The following is a 20,416-nucleotide window of genomic DNA, read 5'->3' on the forward strand; positions in this document are numbered from 1 at the left end:
GCAGTGAGCTGGGAGAGTTAGGGGGTTTCAATCTATTTGGGGATTTGCAGTTGACTGGCCCAGAAATTCTGAATGGAATTTCTCCCCAGCCTTGCTTTCCAGTCTCTGCCTAAAACAACTCACCGTCTTTATTTCCCCTCAGAGGGTGCCTTCAAGTCAAGACAGCTTTATTAAAAACCTACCACTGTATGCTATGCTAGGCACAGTGGAGAGGAAGGTGCCAAGGTAGATAGACAATCCTTAGCCCCACAAAGCTCACAGAAGAATCAGCTGAGGAGGTGGAGTGCAGGGACTCCGGGGTCCATGGTGCACGTACGTGTGTGTGTGTGTGTGTGTGTGTGTGTGTGTTTATGTCTAGAATCACCTTCACTTAACACTTGGACCCAAGGGAGCCATCCTCCCTGAAAGCAAGGAACCAGTAGCTCCACTGCCCACCTTTGGAATTCAGGCTTTTCTTGTTTCTCCAGGTGAGGGTTCTGCCTGCCTAGAGCAGTTCCCTATAGCCTCTCACCACTTTTCAACTGGCCCAGCTGGCTGCACTTCTGCAGCTTCCAACACAGGAGTTAGTCAAGGGATCCCCATCGAATGGGCACAGAAGCTCACCTTTTAATTGCCTCTCACACTCTCTCTCCTCCCTCCTCCTTCCCTCCACTTCAACAATGCCATCCTCTTCATTTGTCTGCTCAGTGAACTCTGAGGTATAGCAGACCCCCTGACTTGTCTATCTGATTTACTGGGAACCCCTAGCTCCTTGCTCAGAGCTAGTAAGGGCTCAATACATATTAGTTGAGTGAATGGTTAGAAGAGTAATGAAATCTTTCCATGGAAGTTGGCGACCCTTCATGCTTATTCTAGGAAGATGTTCAGATGTCCACCGTGTTCTCCAAAAGAAGTCGCCACCACTCTTCTTTCCCTCCAGGAAACCCTACTCCTGACCCCTTTATTCATTCATTCATTCATTCATTCATTCATTTGGCGATATTTACTGAGTAGCTCTTCCGAACTAGGCATTGTATCCTGTGCTGGGGAAACAAGCTTTGAGCTCTCCCACCCCATCTCCCTCTTCAAACCCCCTTCTTTCTCCCCGTTGCCACCACACACCCTGCCCAGGACACTTGCCCCTTCCTCGTTCTGCCTTTTATGGAGTGGTCCCATATTTGGGCTTCTTTGACCCTGCCAAACCTGTATAGGATTGAGGGATTGAGGGAGGGAGGGAGGGAGGCAGCAGGACTCCCAGTCTCTAGCACCTGCCCTCAGCCCATCCTTCCACCCCACCCCAGGGACTGTCCAAGCCGGCTCTGCCCAGAATCCCTAGCCACCCAGCCTCCTGGAATGGCCCTGAACCTTGTTGTCTCATCTCAGCCTCTGGGGGCCCTGCCCATGGGTGTCCTGCAGAGCCCACCCGGTGCCTGGCCCCCAGCGCCCTGGCCCCTCAGTGCTGCCTGCGGCGGGAGCTGCCAGCTTTTTGGAATTCCTAATCGCTCCTGGCCCCGGTGATTGGCTGCTCAGCTCTGACCCCACTTGGGCTGCCGCCTGGTTGGATAAAAGGGGAATCTCCTTGGGGCTCCAGAGCATTAGACATCGGAGGGGGCACCTGGGACCAACTTCGTGAAGCGGGGAGCCCGGCGGGGGGGTGGGGGGAGCAAAAGACCTGCGGCCTCAGCCCCTTTCAAAGAGCCGAGAGATGACGGGGAAAGCCGGGGAAGCGCTGAGCAAGCCCAAAGCCGAGACAGTGGCCAAGAGTACCTCGGGGGGCGCCCCGGGCAGGTGCACTGGGTTTGGCATCCAGGAGATCCTGGGCTTGAACAAGGAGCCCCCCAGCTCCCACCCGCGGGCTGCCCTCGACGGTCTGGCCCCCGGGCACTTGCTGGCTGCGCGCTCCGTGCTCAGTCCCGCAGGAGTGGGTGGCATGGGGCTACTGGGGCCCGGGGGGCTCCCCGGTTTCTATGCGCAGCCCACCTTCCTGGAAGTGCTGTCCGACCCGCAGAGCGTCCACTTGCAGCCGCTGGGCAGAGCGTCGGGGCCGCTGGACACCAGCCAGACGGCCAGCTCGGGTAGGTGAGGGCGAGGCTGTGTGGCTGCCTGAGTGGGGTGAGAGCCGGGAACCCCACGCCGTCGACTCTCGCTTGTACCGCAAGGCCTCCTCCGGGCGCAAAAGTTCGTGCCAGGCCGAGAGGTCGCAGCGCGGGCCTGGAGCCGGCGCGCCCGGGGCGGGGGCTCGGAGGATGCTCCCGGCTGCGGCCGTGTTTTGGCCTCCGTGTTTCCGGCGGCCGAGCTGTGCTCCGGTCCCCGCGTCGGGCCCGGCTCTGCTGCGGCGCCTGATTGGGGCCCCACTGAAAAGAAGGCTTAGGGTGTCGGAGCGCGTGGGGTAGTCGGGGGTCCCCTTTCATTGCTCCACTTCGGCCCCGGCCTCTCGGAGGACCCGCGCTCCTAGAGCCCGATTCCGTTCCGGGCGTTGGCGGCCCGGGAAGCGGGTGCCAGCTTCGGGCCCCGGCCCTGGTGTCCAAAGTTGTCTTTTCATTCCTCCTTTCCTCCGTTCCAAGCCTCCCGCATTGGTCAGATGGGTTTTAATGTTCTCCTCACGAGCTTAGACAACCCGGCCACCGCGGCGGCCCAAGGGGTCGCAATCCGAGATGCCACCTAAGCGGCACAATATCTCGGATCCCGGCGCCTCGCGGGCTCGGGACCCCTGGACGACCCTGCCGTGCCCTCGGCGGGCAGTTTTCCCGGCCGCACGTCTCCGCCAGCTCGGCCCTCCGGCTCTGGTTCGCGCTCTGCGATTTCCCCGATTTTTCGCTCTCGTTTAATTAATTTATTTTCATTTGGAGGGGCAACGAAAAGTGGTGCGTCGCAGTCTCTCCAGTCCTGAGGGGGGGCGCATGGTGCGGGCACTGGAAAGGGGGTTGTGCCCGGGAGCCCCCAGCCCTTCCCGGAGTCCAGCTCTCCGCGCCCAGGCTCCGCTCCTGGGGGCCCCCTTCTGAACCCCGGCGCCACGGCTGCTAGCGCAGGGCAGGGCGCCGAGCCCGGGGCACCGCCGGGGGGCCCTGCAACCCGCGGAGGCTGTCGCGCTCCCCTGCTGTCCCTGCCCAGGCGTGTCTGGGCCTTTGCTTCTCAGAACGAAACAGAACGGAATGTGTTCAGGACCTCCGGATTGCGGCGCCGGCGTGGGTAGAAACAGCCGCGGCTTAGGGATGGGGTCGACCTCGCGGAGGGCTCTCCGGGGAGACGGAGCAGGCCCGGCTGCTCCCGGAGGCCGCCGGGGGTGGGGCCCCCGCGGGTTTCGGGAGCCTGACGCGCCCGGGTGCTGCGGAGCGCGTCCCCCATTCTGCCGCACGTGCCTCCGCCCGCTTTTCAGATTCTGAAGATGTTTCCTCCAGCGACCGAAAAATGTCCAAATCGGCTTTAAACCAGACCAAGAAACGGAAGAAGCGGCGACACAGGTAAGGCCCCTGCAGCGTTTTCTGTCACTTTCCTGCTCACCCATCCCCTGCCGTCGTCCCCTGTTCGGGGGTAGGGTCGCTCGGACCCTAATTTCGCCGGCTCTAGATCTGAGGTCCGCTGCTGTGCCAGGACGGGGAGACCGGACGTTGTTTGGGGACATCCGTTCGGGGCCCTGCCGTCCGGCCGTGCCGGGTGAGGATCTTGATCGGCCGCCGGGGAAGCGGCGCCGTTTCAGGCTTTCTCCTGCTTCTCTGGGAGAAAGGAAAGCCCCCAACTAGGGCTAAACCCGAGCCAGAGAGGAGCTGACGGCCCCCAGGTGCCAGCCCTGCATCGGCACATTCGGAGAGCCACGCACACCTCCGGGCGGGCAGATAGGCTCTCCCCTCCCGCCGGAGCCGGTTCCTCTGCCCTCTGCCCCGGCCCCTATTCCTCTCCCGCCGTCCCTGTCAGCGCCGCCAACCCCCTATCTTTCTGCGCCCACCGTTCGCAAAATCTCGAGCGTGACATCCGCATGGATGGCAAATTTTCCTTTGGCTTCTGCTCCTCTGTGATCCGTAAGCCTCAGTTTCCTTGTCTGTAAAATGCGGAGGGAGGAGTGCGTGCCCTGAAGGACCCCGCAAGCCCTCGCTGGAGTGGAGTGGGCTGCCTTGGAGGATACAGACTAAAGAGTGAGGGGTTTTTTTGTTTTTGTTTTTCTTTATGTATTTTAAAAATAGACATTACTTGCACAAAGTTAAAATACAGTAGGTGCCGAAAGGTATATCCTGAAAAGTAATTCCCCACCCCAGACCCGCATTCCCTTCCGCAGTTGCACCACCGCTACCAATTCCTTGTGCAAATGTATGAGGAGGTTTTCAACAAATAAAGGAGTGAGAACCAAAAATCGACCTGACTTCCTGCGGGTGCTGCTTGCCCCTGCGCTTACCCCGGCTCTGTTTTCCCAGATCTCTCTCCGCCCCAGTGCGGATGGAGCGCCCGCAGGGTTCCCGATCGCTGGGTGGACGTTTCCCCCTGCGGTGCTCTCCACCCCATCCTCTTCTCCCCAATCTGTTCTCAGCCTCTTTGCACCCTTTCTCTGGGTGCTTTTCTGCGTTCCTCTCTTCCTTCACCCCCGGAAATGACCCCCACGTTTTAAAAAGGCTCTTCCTCACCTCTCAGGCCCCAACAGGTTCTGGCTTGAATGGGGGTGAACTTTGACTTGGTTTCTTGGTGACCTCGGTTTGTTCCCTTCAGGCGGCTGCTTGTTTTTGTTTTGTTTGTTTTGTTTAATTGTAAACGGAAACGTTGTTTTTAGTCCTGATCCTGGGTCACTTTTTACATTCATCCGTCCAGCAAATATTCATTAAAACACCTCCGATGCATCCATATCATGCTGGTGGCAGGGTGGGGGTAATCCTGTCAGCCTCTGGAGCCTGGACAGGGACCTCCAGCAGGGACAGGGACCCGGAGGGCAGGTTGGAGTCCGGCTGACCGGCTTCTGTGCTGCTGGCCGAATAGGGGTGGGGGAGGGATTCCCACAGCCAGGAGAGCCCCGGACAAAGCACCCCCAGGAGCAGTGTTTCTGCATGGGGACATCTCCTTGTGCGGCGCTTGGAGCTGACTGACCCACGGCCGAAAGTCCATGCTTAAGTTTTCTAACCCTCTATCCTCACCTGATACCGTCTCCACCAGGGAAAATTTGGGTGCTTTGGAGGGTTCCCAGGGAGACAGGACAACAGCCCTAGGTTTCGGGCTATTTCTGGTACACGAAGGGAACAGATTATTGGAGAGAGGAGAATGGCTGGTGCAATTTTTAATTAGTAAAAAATGTGTTTTACTGAGTGTCTCTCATTTGGGGAGTTCAGGTAAGAGACCCTGGAATATGGTGATGAGAGGCGAGCATCTCTTGATCACCCAGAAACACAAGGGGCTTAGCAGGGGTTAGAGAGGGGAGTGGGGATGAAGCAGCAGCCTTGGGAGTCTCTCAGATTTTGCTCTTCCCTTTTCCTGCAAGGCTCAGCTCTGGTAGACTGATTACAATGGGAAACTGAAGGGTCTGGGGTTCTGTGTAAAGCCAGGAGCAGGGGTTGGGTCACGTTGTACGGGGCGCAGGGAGACTCCCTGGAGGGCACATCAGCATAAACTCGTGGATTAGCTCTGAGGCAGGAATGAGGGGAAGTTTGGGGGATTTGAGGCATTGTTTCATTTTGTTGCTTTCTTAATTCCTTTCTTTTTTGTTTTGTTTTTTTTTTTGTCTGTTTTTTTGTTTTGGGTTTTTTTTTTTGTTTTTCTTTTTTTGTTTGTTTGTTTGTTTTTTATGAGAGCTCTCCCAAGCAGAGGCTGGCACTTGAATGGTTCTGAATGACCTGCCATCACCTTTCCTCTTTGGCTTTGGCCACGCCCCAATAGCTGTGTGCCTCAGTTTTCCTAGTTTTGAAAAAGACTTGCATGTTTTGATTGTTTATTTTGACTGTCTGTTCAGGGACCCTTCAGTAAGTGGCAGGAGAGGAATAGAAAGCAGCAGATCTTCAAAATTCTGAAGAATTAACTTTCTGTATACATAAGCATTCTGTTCCCCCCAAGAGGATAGGAGAAACAGTTTAGAATCAAACCAGTCATTTTCTATAAAGAGCAGAATGTTTCTTTCTCACACATCCCCCGCATCATCCTCCAAGACGTTAAAGCCAACACCAGCACGAGGAGGATACGGGGCTGATATTTGTACTTTTTCCTTGTGTTGGGTGAGGCAAGGGCAGCAGCGAGGGATTTTAAACCACACACACCCCCATGCTGGTTCCAGGGTCCAAATCCCAGAGGCTCAAGCAGGGAATGTACCATTGTACAAGTGGAGTCTGTGAAAAAATCTGGACTATATTGCTCCCCAGCTTGTTGATGAGGGTGCAGGATAAAGGTCACCTAGAACCTGGTGAAATTCAGGTCTGAAAAAAGAATTTGTGTCTGTAAGTGGGTGTGTAGTGTATTTATTCAAGAAAGGGGGATATGAACCCCTTGGAGGTATAAAACTGTATGTACTGGAGCATATCCATTTGCTAGGGTGAGAGGATGTGGCTTTTACTGGATTCTTAAAGCAGTTTATGACTCAAAATAGGTCAATGTGAACCGCTCTGTGGGCGCTGGGGGAGTGTGTGGGAAGGCACTCTCGGGATGACCTGAATGAAACTCCCTTGAATGGGGCTCCCGCTGGGTGAGGGGCTGAGCCTGTGTGTGGGATGGCGGGGAGGTGGCCCTTGCCTTCTGAGCCCAGAAAGGGACAGAGCACCCCCTTTCCCATCTCCCTGCCCCCAAGACTCCGCGGGTGGCTCCTTAGAGCCTTTAGGTCTGGGCAGGTGAGGAGGGCGGGCGTGCTGAGGTAGGGTGAGGGGCTGGTAGAATCAGTTAGTTCTCTGCTGTACAGACGCTGGGGCTGGGGCGGCTGCTGCATTTGACCTTCTGGTGAATCTTTGAACTCTGAGTACAATTTAAAAGATCAGCTCTCCTGTCTGTGAGAGGAGCCCAGGAAGCTGGTCCCAAAGAGGCTGAGGCACTTAATTACCTGGTGAGCCCTCCACGCTGTGCCTGGAAGAAGAGGGGCGTTCTGCAGTTTTCTAAAATTTGTGTCTTAACACCCTTTCCCCCCAAGCACTTCCAGGAAGATTCCCAGTATAAAATGTCACTGAGGGCTGAAATAATACTCCTCACCACCAGAAGGGTCGTGTGGGCCCTCAGACTTGAATGAAGAAGAGTTCAGAGGATGGGGGTGGGGGGGCGGGCGGGGAGCGAGGTTGCATCCGATTGTGCTGGCCAAGCCTGGGTTTGGGGTCTGTCCAGGAGCCATGGGGGAGGGCCATTCTGTCCACTCTGGGACAGCTTTTTCCATTTTGGGGGTCCTGACTGACTTTTTTTGCTCCCCTCAGGACAATCTTTACCTCCTACCAGCTAGAGGAGCTGGAGAAGGCATTCAATGAGGCCCACTACCCAGACGTCTATGCCCGGGAGATGTTGGCCATGAAAACGGAGCTCCCCGAAGACAGGATACAGGTAACAGCTCTGAGACCCTCTCTCACACTTTCCTTACCCTCAGGGACATTGACTGCCCCAGGCTCCCAGACACCCATGTCCCAACCCGCAGCAGAGTGTGTGCTTGCCTGTAATCATGTCCTCATGCACAACAGTTCATTTAAGCAAGCAGGTGTTTGCTGAATGCCTACCATGTGAGATGGGCACTGCTGGGGGAACAAGAGACTTAGCAGAGGAGGCGAGGCCTGCTGCTGCACTGTGGGCTTCCTGAGGAGTATGTGAGACAAACCATGCGCCTGGAGGTGGCCCCAGGCCTCTCTGGGTGCCTGGGGCTGGGGGAGCATCTGTCTCCCTTCCTTCCACTGCTTCCCCATGAAGAAGAGGTTGCCCCCTCCCTTCCTATCTACTCCCCACCACCTCCATCTACCTGAGCCTCCTTCCTTCTCACAACCCAACAGCTGGCCTTGCCCAGGGCTCCGGCTCCTTGACTTCTCCCAGATCTGGCCCACAATGTGCTCATTAAGCCCCTCCCCCTCGCTGGAGAGTTTTGTGGTGGAACCAGCCCTGACCTGGACTGGGCTGTCCTCAGCTCTGCTGGGCGCCCAGCCTCCTTTCATCAGTGGCAGGATCCTCCCAAGTCCAGGACGCCCCTAGCTGGGCAGGAGTGGGCTGCTTAATCATTTCTTCGGGAGGAGATGAAGTCTGATGATTCTCCAGACAGGGCCTCCAAGAGCAGGAAGAAGTGATGCGGTGGAGGAACACTTCCAGAAGCTTTGGGGTTGCCTTAGTTGGATCAAGACCTTTAATCAAAGCTGCTCCTATCGGGACACCTGAGTGGCCCGGAGTAGTTGACTGCCCAGGCTGGAAAAGGGCGGAGAGGGTCCCGACTTCCTGAAACCCCTTCTGCTCCGAATCTCCTCCTCCTTTGTGTCTCCACGTGTGATGTGAGTTGGTGGGGGGGGGTAGGGGACAAGTCCAGAGGAACCAAGTAAGGTGTGTAGGTTCCTTGCGCTCCCTCACTGGAGAACCAGAGAATGGGAAACGAGGCTTGAGCTGCTTTTCCAGAAGAGCCTGCCTCTCCGCTGGAAGTCTATGGGGAATTTCAGCCAATGGCTTTAGACAGTGACACTAACAATAAGCTCAATTATTCATAAGCAGATTATCTGTTTGGCGCATTATCCGTGGTGGCCTGGATCCATCATCCCCCCGCCCCCCTCAACTGAGTTCCAGTGGGAAAAGGCTGGGTGTTGCTTCTGGATCTTGTGTGTGTGTGTTCGTGTGTGTGTGTGTGTGTGTGTGTGTGGTCATGACGAGCAGCGGGGGTGGGGTGAGGCTGCCTGATCTCCCCGCTGGTTGGTCCCACATTTGCGCTACTGACCAGCAGGAAAGAACAGCTTGTCTCTTGCGGTGGCTTGTCCTGAAATCCCTTTGGCTGTGGTGGTGGTGGTGGGTGGGAGTGTCTGAAAGATCTGGGGAAGCTCGCCCTCGGCTGTCACTGCATTGCTGTAAATGCCCAGCCGTCAGACTGTAGGCTTTTTAAAATTGCCGGGGGCATTGTCTACAGGGTGGTATCTGAAGCCACCAGAACCAGCATGGAGGAGCCAAGAGTGTGGAGTACATTGATTCCCTGGATTGTGAGGACTGGCTGTGGAATTTGTGGTCATGGGAGAACCAAGGCAAGGATCTCTCCAACTCCTCCAGCACCGCCTGGTTCTTTGGCTAAATGATGCCCCCAGAAGGTGTTTGTGAGTTGTCAAATAGCCGTGCCCCCAACTGTTTTACCAAGTGGCCTGGGAAAGGTCTTAACATCTATCGGTGGCAGTCACAGCTCTATCCCACAGAGCAGTTCCCATGTGCCCAGTGTTCTAACCATGGGACATGCACAGGAGAGGCAGGGTGGTGCAGTGGTTAGGGACACCAACTCCGGAGCCAGACTGTCCTGGCCTCACCAGTTACCAGCTGAGTGACTGTGGACAAGTTACTTCACCAGCCCGAGCTTCCCATTGCTCATCTGTAAAATGGGGATGACAGTGGCAGCTGCAGGTGTGATGAGCCATGTGTGTGGTGTGTTCCAGTGGGTCCGGCATGGGCCCAGCTCACTTGGTTTGAGCTCTGATCTCATTAAATCCTGGCGACAGCCTGTGGGGGAGAGAACATTAGCCTCCTTTTATAACTGAGGAAAGTGAGGCCCAGCAACTGCCCAAGGCCAAGCAACTAGTAAGTGGGGGGACACAGGGACCCACCTAAGGTCCCTTTAGGCTGCACCTAAAGCCCACTCATTCACCACCTGCCTCTTGGGTTTGAAGCCTTTGCTTTGACTTGAAGCTGGAGGAACAGAGATGATTTGATGTCAGGTGGGAGGCCTGTATCAAATCTTCTTTTTTAAAAAAAACCCCGATATTTATTGAGTACCAGGTACTGTTCTAAAAACCCCCAAAACTCACTCATAAAAAAATTATTTTTTGAATGGGCAAATTCAGGTACATGGGTTCAAAAGGGTGAAACATGAGTCACCCTTGCCACTGTCCACCAGCAGTCCCTCCAGGGGCTACCAGTTTCCTTTGGTTCCTTCCAGAGATAGTTTATGTATATTCTTTTTTTTAAAAAAATTTTTTTACTGGAGTATAATTGCTTTACAATGTTGTGTTAGTTTCTGTATTCTATTCCCAAAGAATCCTCAGAATGCCCGATGAACTAGGTACTATTACTATTCCCACTTTACAGGTGGGGAACCTGAGGCCCAGAGTTCAGACCCGAGTCCCTTTAGACTCTAGAACACTTACTTCACTACACTGCCACCCTTCCTCCTCATTTCCTCTCAGCATGTTGGTTCAGTGGAACCCGTGCATCTAAGGATGGACCCTACCACTCAGAGCCAGTCCCCTCCCCTCCCCCAGCTTTCAGGCCTCTGTCTATGTGTTGAGGCTTAAGGGGAAGGGCAGTCATTAGAGGCTCCAAGTCTGAAGTTAGACATTCTCAGGTGGAATGGAAAGGTTATTGGACTGGATATCCAGTCAGGGACCCAGATCTTAGTTCTGGCTCTGACACCCACCAGGCATGGCAGAGGCCAAGCCATCTGTAAAGGGAAGAGGAGGCATCCCTCCCAGAGAGCAGCCTCCTCAGAATCACCTCTCTCACTGGGCCCCTGGGCTGCCATTGGACACACACTTTTGCTGGGTCAACCCAAGTAAGCCCCTGGATGTGTCTGAGACCTACTGTCCAATGTCTAATGAGAACACAGTGTAGATGTGAAAAGTCAGACACACCTACTTCTAATCTTTGTTTCACGGCCAGCAAATCAAACTCTGAGCCTCAGATTACTCATTTGTGAACTAATAATAACAAAAATTATCTAAAATAATTTAACAAAAGTATTGTTATTGGCATTATTAGTACATAGCATTGTCCCAGATAGTAAGTGCTTTCCATGCCCTTTTTCATTACATACTCACAAAAGCTAGATGAGTTAGATGCTATTCTTATCCCCATTTTCTGGATGAGGAAACTGAAGGGCTGAGAGGTGAAGTAAGTGGTGGACTGGGATTCAAACCCGGTACTCAAGTACTATCTCGGGAGAGCAAATGAGGGAAACGGGAGCACCCATCTACAGAAACTGGAATAATTAATGCAAATTGCAGTGATGAGGGACCAGCCCCCTCAGTAGTGGCGATTCCCTCTGCCTTTGTGCTTTGAGGGCAAGCACTTCCTCCCTCTACATCTCTCTGGGTTGGAGTGTGAAGGGATAAGGTGCATTGCTGGGGGAAGAAGGGATTTCTAGTTTTCATACCAGACTCAGACACAAAGTCCTTTTTGTGTCTCTGAGAAATGCTAGGATATGGCATTCTGGAAGCCCCTGCCGGATGTCAGCCCTGGGGAAGAGGAAATGGATTTCCAGATTGACTTTATTTCCTCTGTGTGGTCACTCATTCTCAGAGTTGTAAGATAGGAGAATATTAAGATATTGACTTATGTGTTTACTGTATTTTTTTCTGACAAGAGTTGTATTTATTTAAAATGCCTCCATTGCAGAGATATGGATGCGCAAAGTGAACAGAGACATGTCATCTCCACTCTTAGCAGCCTGGTGTGTTTGGAAGGATGAGATTTGGACTCTCTGACTAGCACTGTTCCATTCTGCCTCTTTTAAAGTGGTCCCCTCCCAAGGGTAGGGAACAAAGTTTTAGGGGATTATATTCCAGAAGTTAGAAGATAGCTGCCTGGATGGGAAAGGGTTTCCGTGTGTCTCAGCCCGGGATGTTTATTAGATCACAGGGCAGCTTTTTAAAATTACCCGTGCCAGCCCCCAACACCTAACAATGCTAGGTTTGGTTTGATGTGGAGCCTGGATGTTTTTAAAGCTCTCCAGGTGATTGTGTGTAGCCAGTGTAAAAATGCTGGGTCAGAGGCTCAGGAAAAGAGTTTCTGTGTTTTCAGTGGGTTAATATGAGTGGAAGAAAGTGGAGTATTGGGTAACCTGGTGGGATGACCTGTGCAGAGGTTCAGGGAAGGATGCTGCATGGGGCTGCCAGGAAACATGGGCAGAGCTGCCCCCTAGTGGACATCAGAGGCTACAGCAAGGCCAGGCTTCTCTGGGCCTGAAGCTGGGACTGGAAAGGGTGTGCTGAAATATGCTGTCAGAAGTGCTGAGTGGATGTGGAGTGTGAGGTCGTTAAATCACGCCAGCAATGAGCCCAGATTAATCAGCTTCCAGTCAGAGGAGAGGAGAGAAGCTAAGTGAATATGATGGAAAGTGCCACATGGCAAAAAAAGCCGGGCCCAATGGCCTGGGGCAAGATTGGAGGGCAGGGCCTGGGGTAGCCAAGGGGCCAGAAGGTGCAGAGCATCTACCATGCAAGATGTCTCCTTTAGTGGGGCGATCCTGGAGGGACTGCAGAGGGAAGGAGGCCTGGGCACATAGTCCTGTGGGGATACAAGGCTGGGAACTTGTGAATACAAGAGAAGCCCTGGTTACCCACAAAGGGAGAGAGACAGCTGACAATGTTGCCTGCCGGCTCGATGGGTGCCCTGCGGCAGAAGAGCATCCATTTGGCAAGAAGCCCTTTCCTGGGTCCAGTCCATCCTTGGAGGCACGAGCTCTTGGGACCCTCTCTGCCAGGTGTGGAGGCACCTGTCAGACCAGCTGTCAACAGCCAGAGGCCTCCTATCTGGGCTCTCTGAGTGCTGCTGGGCACCACCTGTGAAGGGAAGTGTACCAGGAAACCCAGGCTCTTTCCTGAGCTAGAAGATCTTCCCCCTCTCCTTTCCCTGGGACTACCAAGTTGGTAACCCTTGATGTCCCTTGTAGGCCGCTTCTCAGGCACTTGGAGGCCCTGAAGTGGAAGGCAGGGCTCTGGTCCTTGCTAGGGCCTGCACGCAGGCTCTCCTGAAGAGTTCCAGACCCGACTTCCTTGAGAGTGGAGCAGTGTCTTCCAGAAAGTGCGCAGTCAGGAAAGTGAGAGAGAGATTGAAGGCATATTGTGGACTTGCCAGAACCAAGAGACCAAGCAGGAAAGGGGGTCTAAATGCTGAAAAAACATGTCAAAGGTGGGAGATGGGAGGACCCAGCTTTACGGGGAAAGTGTCACCGAGCATTTGCTTGAAAGCAAATCCTCATCTTGTAGCACATTTGTCCCCAGAATTCGCCCAGCATCAGGCCAACGTTTTTCAGTTCTTACAACATGCCAGGCATTTCCCATGCACTATTCTGTTGAATTTTTACAACAAACCTGCAAGGAAGTGGTATCATAGGGCAGATGAAGAACCGGAAGCTCAGAAAGGTTAAGAAATGCATCCAAAGTCACAAAGGCAGTTGGAGATAGAGCAGGGATCTCCAACCTAAGTCTTCTAGCTCCTGATCATAGCCAACTGCATGGATGGTCTCTTGCATTTGAGCCTCAAGGGTCTGGGAAACATTAGAAATGCGGGAGAGTTGCAGGGGCATCTGTTTGGCCCCTAGAGGGGAAACTCGAGGCTATCTGTATTAAAATCTTACAGCCTGAAGGTTAGCTCTGTCCCCCCATCACACCTCCTGGAGTTACTGTTGTTATTGTTATTATTTGTCAGTCCAGCCTTGCTGCAGAGCACGTGGAGGGGGCCAGAAGGGCAGGTAATGTCATTGATTAACCTGACCCCTGCATGCCTCCCACTGACTTTCTGTGCCTCCACTGAAATAATAATAAGTAGTTTTTACTGAGCACCTTCTGTGTGACAAACACTGATTTTAGGCACTTTCACTTATTTCATTAATTCCTGAAACAACCCAGAAAAGTAGGTATTCTTTTTTTTTTTTTTGGTATTCTTTTTTTTTTTTTTTTGCGTCCCTCCCTGCCTCCTCCCCTGGTATTCTTATTTTATGCTTGAAGGGACTGAGACTGAGAGAGAGCAAGTAACTTGCCCAGGATCACACAGCAATTTTTGTCACAGCTGGGAATTCCAGTTCAGGACTGGTTGCTTTCAGTGCTTCTTGCAAATGTTTAAGTTCTGCACACATGCTGGTTGCTTCCAGGAAGGGAAGAGAAAGGCAAATATGAAGAGTGGTTAGGGTTAATTCTAATTCCTTGTCCTCTTCCCTCCAAGGCACCAATGCCACAGCTTCCCTGCCAGCTGTCCTACAAAGAAATTGTTTTGGCTGTCCAGGTTTCCTCCATAAACTGGAGCAGCATCTGGTCTTCAAAGAGCCAGGCATTCCAGGAGCCCATAACCAAGGGTCTGGATGACTCCTGGTTTGAGCGACCAGCTGGCACCAACTCCCCTTGGAGCATCTGTGGGCAAAGTCTGATCTGCAGACCAGTTATTCATTTGTCCAAATTAGGAGACTGAGGAAAACGGTTCTGTTTACAGGCCCCAGAGATGATCTGAATCCCAAGTCTGCACCCCCTTCTTCAGTGTTCCAAGAAAGATGCTGTTTCCATCTGAGAGCCCTGCCCCCCTCTCAAGCTCATGGAATCCTGGGGAAGCCAGGGCAATGCACCTTTCCAGGCATCCACACTTGGGGGGGTAGGGGGAGTGGGAGTGGGTAGTGAGCATCTCTGCTTTTGTTTACTCCACAGTCCCTTCTCCAGAATACCTGATTCTATTTATTTTTATTTATTTATTATTTTGCTGTGCCATGCGGTATGTGGGATCTTAGTTCCCCGATCAGGGCTCGAACCCTCGCCCCCTGCATTGGGAGCTCGGAGTCTTAACCACTGGACCGCCAGGGAAGTCCCCAGAATACCTGACTCTAAACCGTACTGAAAACAGACACTTCTTTCATCAGTTTGTCAACAGAACTCATTCTTGGCAAAAACCAGATCTGACCTCATGCTGTTTATTTGTCCCTTATGAATATGTGTATGTTTTGCTGCAGAAATCAAAGCTGGTTTGACTATGGGGTACTGCTGCTGCTGCAGGATGTTACATAACATGTAGTATATGCATCACATATTTTTTCTAAAATCCAAAACATTCTGGAGTCTGGTCCCAATGGGTTCCAGTTAAGGGCTTGTGGCCTTGTTGTTTTGTAATGCACCATATTCAAGCAGGAAGGTCATCTGCCCAGGAGGTAGATGGCTTACTTAGATTCATAAAGATAACCTTCCCAACCCTCTGTGGTCAGACTTGGAATTCCACCTTGGAATTCCATCGCCAAGGGGTTCATTCTTTGCTGTCTTCTCTGTGAGGTGGATGAAACCAGAAGTCACTTACACCTTTCTGTGGCTTAGTCCTTTTAGATTTTTCCTCTGTGCAAAAAAGCTTGAGACGAGTACTTGTAGAGGACGACTAAGTGCTAATGGGAAGGAAGATAGAACAGGACAGAGGTCTCAGACAAACTTCAGGCTTTGGGTAGGTCAGAGGGCCTGCGGGACAGGCAGGGCCGCAGGGGAGAGATCTAAACACATCGCAGAGCCAGGCTAGGCCGATGGCCGAGTTAGCCCGAACTCGCATGGCGCACCGCTTTCCGCTCTTCAGTGCACGGAGCGCAGCCATCTAGTAGCCTTCAAATTACATAAACCCGTTCCTTGGCCCAGGTTCACTGAGTGCGGTCTGGGTCCAGACCAGAGGGAGGGCTTGCATTAGCTCTGCAGCTCTCCAGCAGGGACGGCAGGTGCCAAACCCGGTGGTGGCAATGGTGCGGCTCACCGGAGGCGGCGCCGCCCAGGGAGGGACGAGCAATCATTTTCTAACAGCGCGGGCGCGGGTCAGTGTGAGGATGGAGAGGCCCGGGGTGTCTGAGGCCGCATCTCTCCTATTTTTAGAGGTCCCCAGTTATTTACAAATGAAGAAATGCCAAAACAGGTTACACACATTTGGGTCAACTTAAAGATGTGCGAGGACCGTGCGGTCTGGAAGCAGCCCCACAGAACGTCTGTGACCGCGGGGCTCTGGGAGCCTTGGGGGTGCGGCCGGGGCGCCCCCTGCTGGATGTGGCCGGCCGCGCTCCACCGCAGACTCCGGGCTGTCGGGAGCTGCCAGGGAGCTCACTCCGCCACCTGGCGGCGGCGGCGGGAACCGCAGGGGCGCGCGGACTCCGAGCCCCCGCCGAGGCCTCCCCGAGCGAGACCGAGGCAGCAAAGGGTTAAGCTGTCAGCGGCGCGATGTTAAACAGGTGTCAAAGGCTCCCCATATATCTGCAGATTGAAATCAAATTCTTTGCCGTATAAAAAGATAAATTACCCAGGCGCTGCCGCGCGTCCCACTCATCACGCCAGCGCCAGACGGCAAGCAATTTTTTTTTTTTTTTAATGTGCTAACGACCTAATCAAGCAATCAAGTCGGAGAAGATTGCAGAGTGACCGGGGCAGCCATCTGCCGGCGAGCCCCGCATTCATTTCCCGCGCCCCCGCGTGGGGAGGGGGCCGGGGAGGGAGCTGCCGTGGGGGAAGAGGGGAAAAAATCCTAAACAAATTAACACCCAATTTTCCCCGTCTAATTAGTTAAATGAGAAGTGTTTGGGGTCCCCCGGGGAGGGGGAGCGGCTCGCGGCGCGGCTCGCTCTGCCTCCCCAGCATTAATTAGTGCAGGTCAATGCTGCGGCTCCCAAGAGAGCAGCCGCTTTAATTTCCCGTGATATTTCAGTGCTTGAGGCCCATCGATTCAAACAGAAATTAACTTATTTTTCAATCAGCCCAGGGCTGCCCCTGGGGGTGACTCTTCTTTTGCCGCCTCCTGAATAGAGCTGGAGCAATTTTTCATCAAAAGCTGAAACCTCCGCCGCCGGGGGCGGGGGAGGGGGCCCGGAGGGAAGGGCGGGGACCTGGCCGAGGTGAGGGAATGGAAATCACCCAGGAAACTAATAGATTTTCCCCGAACCCGCCTCTGCCCTCCCCCCATCCCCCCACTTCCCGGGGCGCTTGGATGGCTCGCCGCCCCCGGGGTCAGGGCCTGGAGGGGCTGTGAGGGGACCAGAGGGGGCTGGCGGGCCTGAGGTCCTTCCAGAGACCCCCGGTCTGCCGCGGGCCTCTCACCTGCTTCAGGGACAGTGCAGCTGTCCCTGGCTCTGGCTCCTGTCATCTGGCGGAAGCCTCAGGAAAAATGCTTGGGGGGGACCAAGAAATTCCCCCTTCCTCCATGCATGAAAGGGACCCTGGGATCTTCTCCAAACACCAGGCTGGAGTGTTGCTGATACCCCCAGCCCACCCCATGCTCTTTCAGACCCCGCACCAGTCAGCTTTGGGACCACAGAAGCATCCCCTAGAGTGTCTCCCACCGCACTCTCCTAGGTCCCTACCTTCACGTGCTCCTCACACCAGAAGAATTTTGTCTTCCTTCCCTGACTGAAGGATGGCTGCCCAGCTCCCCCAAATGTCATTCAGAGTTAGGTCCAAAATTGTGCACAGTGGGTGAATGGAGGACACCATGGCGGGGCAGGACTTGGCCAGGACAGGGCAGAGAAGGGAGGCTAACTCAGGCCTCTTGGGAGTGTCCCCTGCCGTGCTTTGCAGCCGTTCCCAGGCTTCCTGACACCTGGATGAAAAGCCCTGTGCTGCCTGAGTCCACACTGACTTCGCCTGCCGGGGCTGCTCTGGCCTCTGCCCTTCTGGTGGAGAAAGAGCCCTGAACCAAAGGCACTGGAAAGGACTTTGTCCTCTGCGAGTCAGAAAAGGGATTCTGTTTGTATGCTGGAGGTGTGAACACTTGCAAGAGAGCTATGAGGGTCGGGCTTCTCGGCTGCAAACTGAGGACCACATGGGGAACTGCCCATCTGCTAGACCCTGTCCAGGAGGTGTCCTTACTCCATCACCTTAAACTGCTTTGATTTAAAAAAAAAAAAAAAATTTTGCCCATCATATTCTCACAGGACTTGTATCTCATTCTGGACACCCTGAGCCTGGAGGAACCCCAGGGGTACTTCGGGGTAGGTGAGCTTAAATAAGGATGCCCTGCTGGAGAAAGCGAAGTCACAGGGGAATGGGGCCGTTGGCAGTCAAAGAGGCGGGTCCGTTAACTCCAAGCAGACACAGCGGGGTAGTGGCCTGGCCTCTGCCTGGTGGAGGACGCCCCTGACCTGTTCGTCTGCACTTACAGGTCTGGTTCCAGAACCGAAGAGCCAAGTGGAGGAAGCGGGAGAAGTGCTGGGGCCGGAGCAGCGTCATGGCGGAGTACGGGCTCTACGGGGCCATGGTGCGCCACTCCATCCCCCTGCCGGAGTCCATCCTCAAGTCCGCCAAAGATGGCATCATGGACTCCTGCGCCCCGTGGCTGCTGGGTAAGAGCCTGCACTCTCCCTGGGGCCCTGCCCCCGTGGTGAGGGGAGCGGGCTCCCTGAAGGAGGGGACAGAGCCCTGGAGCAGGGACGCCTGGCCACAACAGCCTGGCAGGAGAGAGGCCCTCCAAAGCCGGTCTCTCGGGCTCCCTTGGGGGGCTCAGAGGGCAGGCTGCACCCAGGGCTTGGTGTCTGTCCCTCGCACCCACCTACTGGGTGCCTAGGACTCTCATCCTGGACGGATCCCCCTGTGGGTTCTTTTGTCCTGTGAGCAGGGGGTGGCTATTGCCCCAGGGTTGTATCCTCCTCTTCCCTTGGCTGGAGCTGGGGTTGTGGTGAATGAAACAGCCCCTCTTGGGGGTTGAGGGGACCTCTAGTCCCTTTGGCCACCATTCTGGCTTTGCCCAAAGGACTTCTTCCCCCTAAGTCTCTCCACCTGCCATCCTCCCCCATCTGCCATCTGGACCTGTGTTTGACAGCAGCGCCAGCTTATCTTGGAGTTCTGAGATCTGGAATCCCAAAAGGGAGGGCTCGGGGAGCAAGTGCTGTGCTCGGGAAGGGACAGACCGGACTCCCGGGGGCCAGGTGCCCAGGGACTTGGCTGGGAGAAGCCCTCTGCAGGCCTGGTGCCCCGCTGCTGGTCCGCAGCCCCATCCCCAGCCCCCCTCCCGCTGCCCCGGCCCCGACCCCTGGGACTCGCGTGACTGCGGTGTATGAAAGTAAGGCTTTCTGCTCGTCCTTAATTCTGGCCTCTCTCTATCTTTGCCGTTTTCAGTTCAAGATGGCTTTCCCAGGCGCTTTTCTAAACCCGAATACCAACAATTCTTTTTAGGGATGCACAAAAAGTCGCTGGAGGCGGCAGCCGAGTCGGGGAGGAAGCCCGAGGCAGAGCGTCAGGCCCTGCCCAAGCTCGACAAGACGGAGCCGGAGGAGCGGGGTCCCGACCCCCCGGCCGCCATGTCCCAGGAGGAACTGAGGGAGAACAGCATCGCCGCGCTCCGAGCCAGAGCGCAGGAGCACAGCACCAAAGTGCTGCGGACTGTGTCCGGGCCCGACAGCCTGGCCCGGAACGGCGAGGAGCCGGCGCGGGAGGAGGCCACGGACGAAGACAGGCCAGCGGAGAAGCTGAGTCCGCCGCAGCTCGAGGACATGGCTTAGGTCAAGGGCGCGCAGACCCCGGAGCCCCAGGACTCTGCTCTGCTCGGGGCCTGTGGTGCTGGGAGGTGTTCTCAGAGGCGGGGCCCAGGCCTGGTTTCTGCCGCCCTCCCCCACACCACAGGCCCTCTGTGACCCCCAGGGGACTTCAGGCACAACTCAGTCCTGGCTGAGGCTTTGGGCCACGCTGAGACATCCCTACTTAGTCCTGACCTGTCCAGCACCCTCCTCCTCCTCCTAACAGACCTGCCTCAGAAGCCTTCTTGCCGCCCCAGACCACCCCCTCAAGCTGCTTTCAACTCAGTCCTTTGGCGGCTCTCCGTGTCCGAATCCACCCCTTACTCTCTGTTCTCTTGCTCAAAAGCGCCCTCCTTCGCAGCGCCGCACCCCCTGTGGATTGTGCTCTGCCCAGACCCAAAGACCGCTGCTGCAAACACACTGCCCGCCACAGCGGCAACAGGGGTGGAGGACCTGCACTCCAGTGCCGGCGTCCTGAGCGCCCCAGCCCCCAGCTCCCAGCGAAACTCTGCTCCCCTGCCTGCTCCTTCCTCAGTGTGGATGACGTACTGTCCTGAAGGCCCAGGCACAACCCCTGCCGGCCCCCGGCTCTGGGGCTCAGATTCCAGATTCAACTTGGAAAGTCTCAGCCTGGGCCCCTCGGCCAGCCTCCAAGTCCTGACCTCCACAGTCAGCCTCAGGAACCCACCCTCCACACCCAGCCGGTCCCACCGTTCCTCCCCACACAGGTGCCAGCGCCGCAGGGGGCAGTGTACTGTACCTGCAGTGAGGCCAGGGTCTGCCCTGCAGCCAGGGGCACCTCTCACAGCTGCTGTGACTCACTGCACCTTTGGGAAGCCAAATCCTCCACCCAGGGCCCTTGGATGTGTGTTCTGGAGCATCCTGACCGCACCCCCCCACACACACACAATATGCTGCCTGTGACCCTGACTTGCTGTGCAAGGTATCCTTCCCCTAGAGATTCTTGCAAATTACTGGTTCGCATGTGCCCTGCCTTGGAGCAACCCAATCCAGCTGTAAAATGAACACATAGGAAACCACAGATCTTGACTCAACTTGATCCAGGCCATTCGTGGAGTGGGCCTGGGGCTATAAATAGCCATCACAGTTGATCACAAGAAG

The 20,416-nt window shown here is 54.9% G+C and overlaps 1 protein-coding gene across 1 annotated transcript; it reads left to right on the forward strand.

Moving 5' to 3' along the window:
• Positions 1-1,684: 1,684 nt before the first annotated feature.
• VSX2 (visual system homeobox 2) lies at positions 1,685-19,279 on the forward strand. The gene is made up of 5 exons (XM_036844672.1): positions 1,685-2,054; positions 3,356-3,440; positions 7,335-7,458; positions 17,944-18,124; positions 18,954-19,279. The coding sequence occupies exons 1-5, from the start codon at positions 1,685-1,687 to the stop codon at positions 19,277-19,279; spliced, it is 1,086 nt and encodes a 361-aa protein (XP_036700567.1).
• Positions 19,280-20,416: the final 1,137 nt, after the last annotated feature.

The sequence above is a fragment of the Balaenoptera musculus genome, chromosome 2 (genome assembly GCF_009873245.2).
Source record: "Balaenoptera musculus isolate JJ_BM4_2016_0621 chromosome 2, mBalMus1.pri.v3, whole genome shotgun sequence".
Taxonomy (NCBI): domain Eukaryota; kingdom Metazoa; phylum Chordata; class Mammalia; order Artiodactyla; family Balaenopteridae; genus Balaenoptera; species Balaenoptera musculus.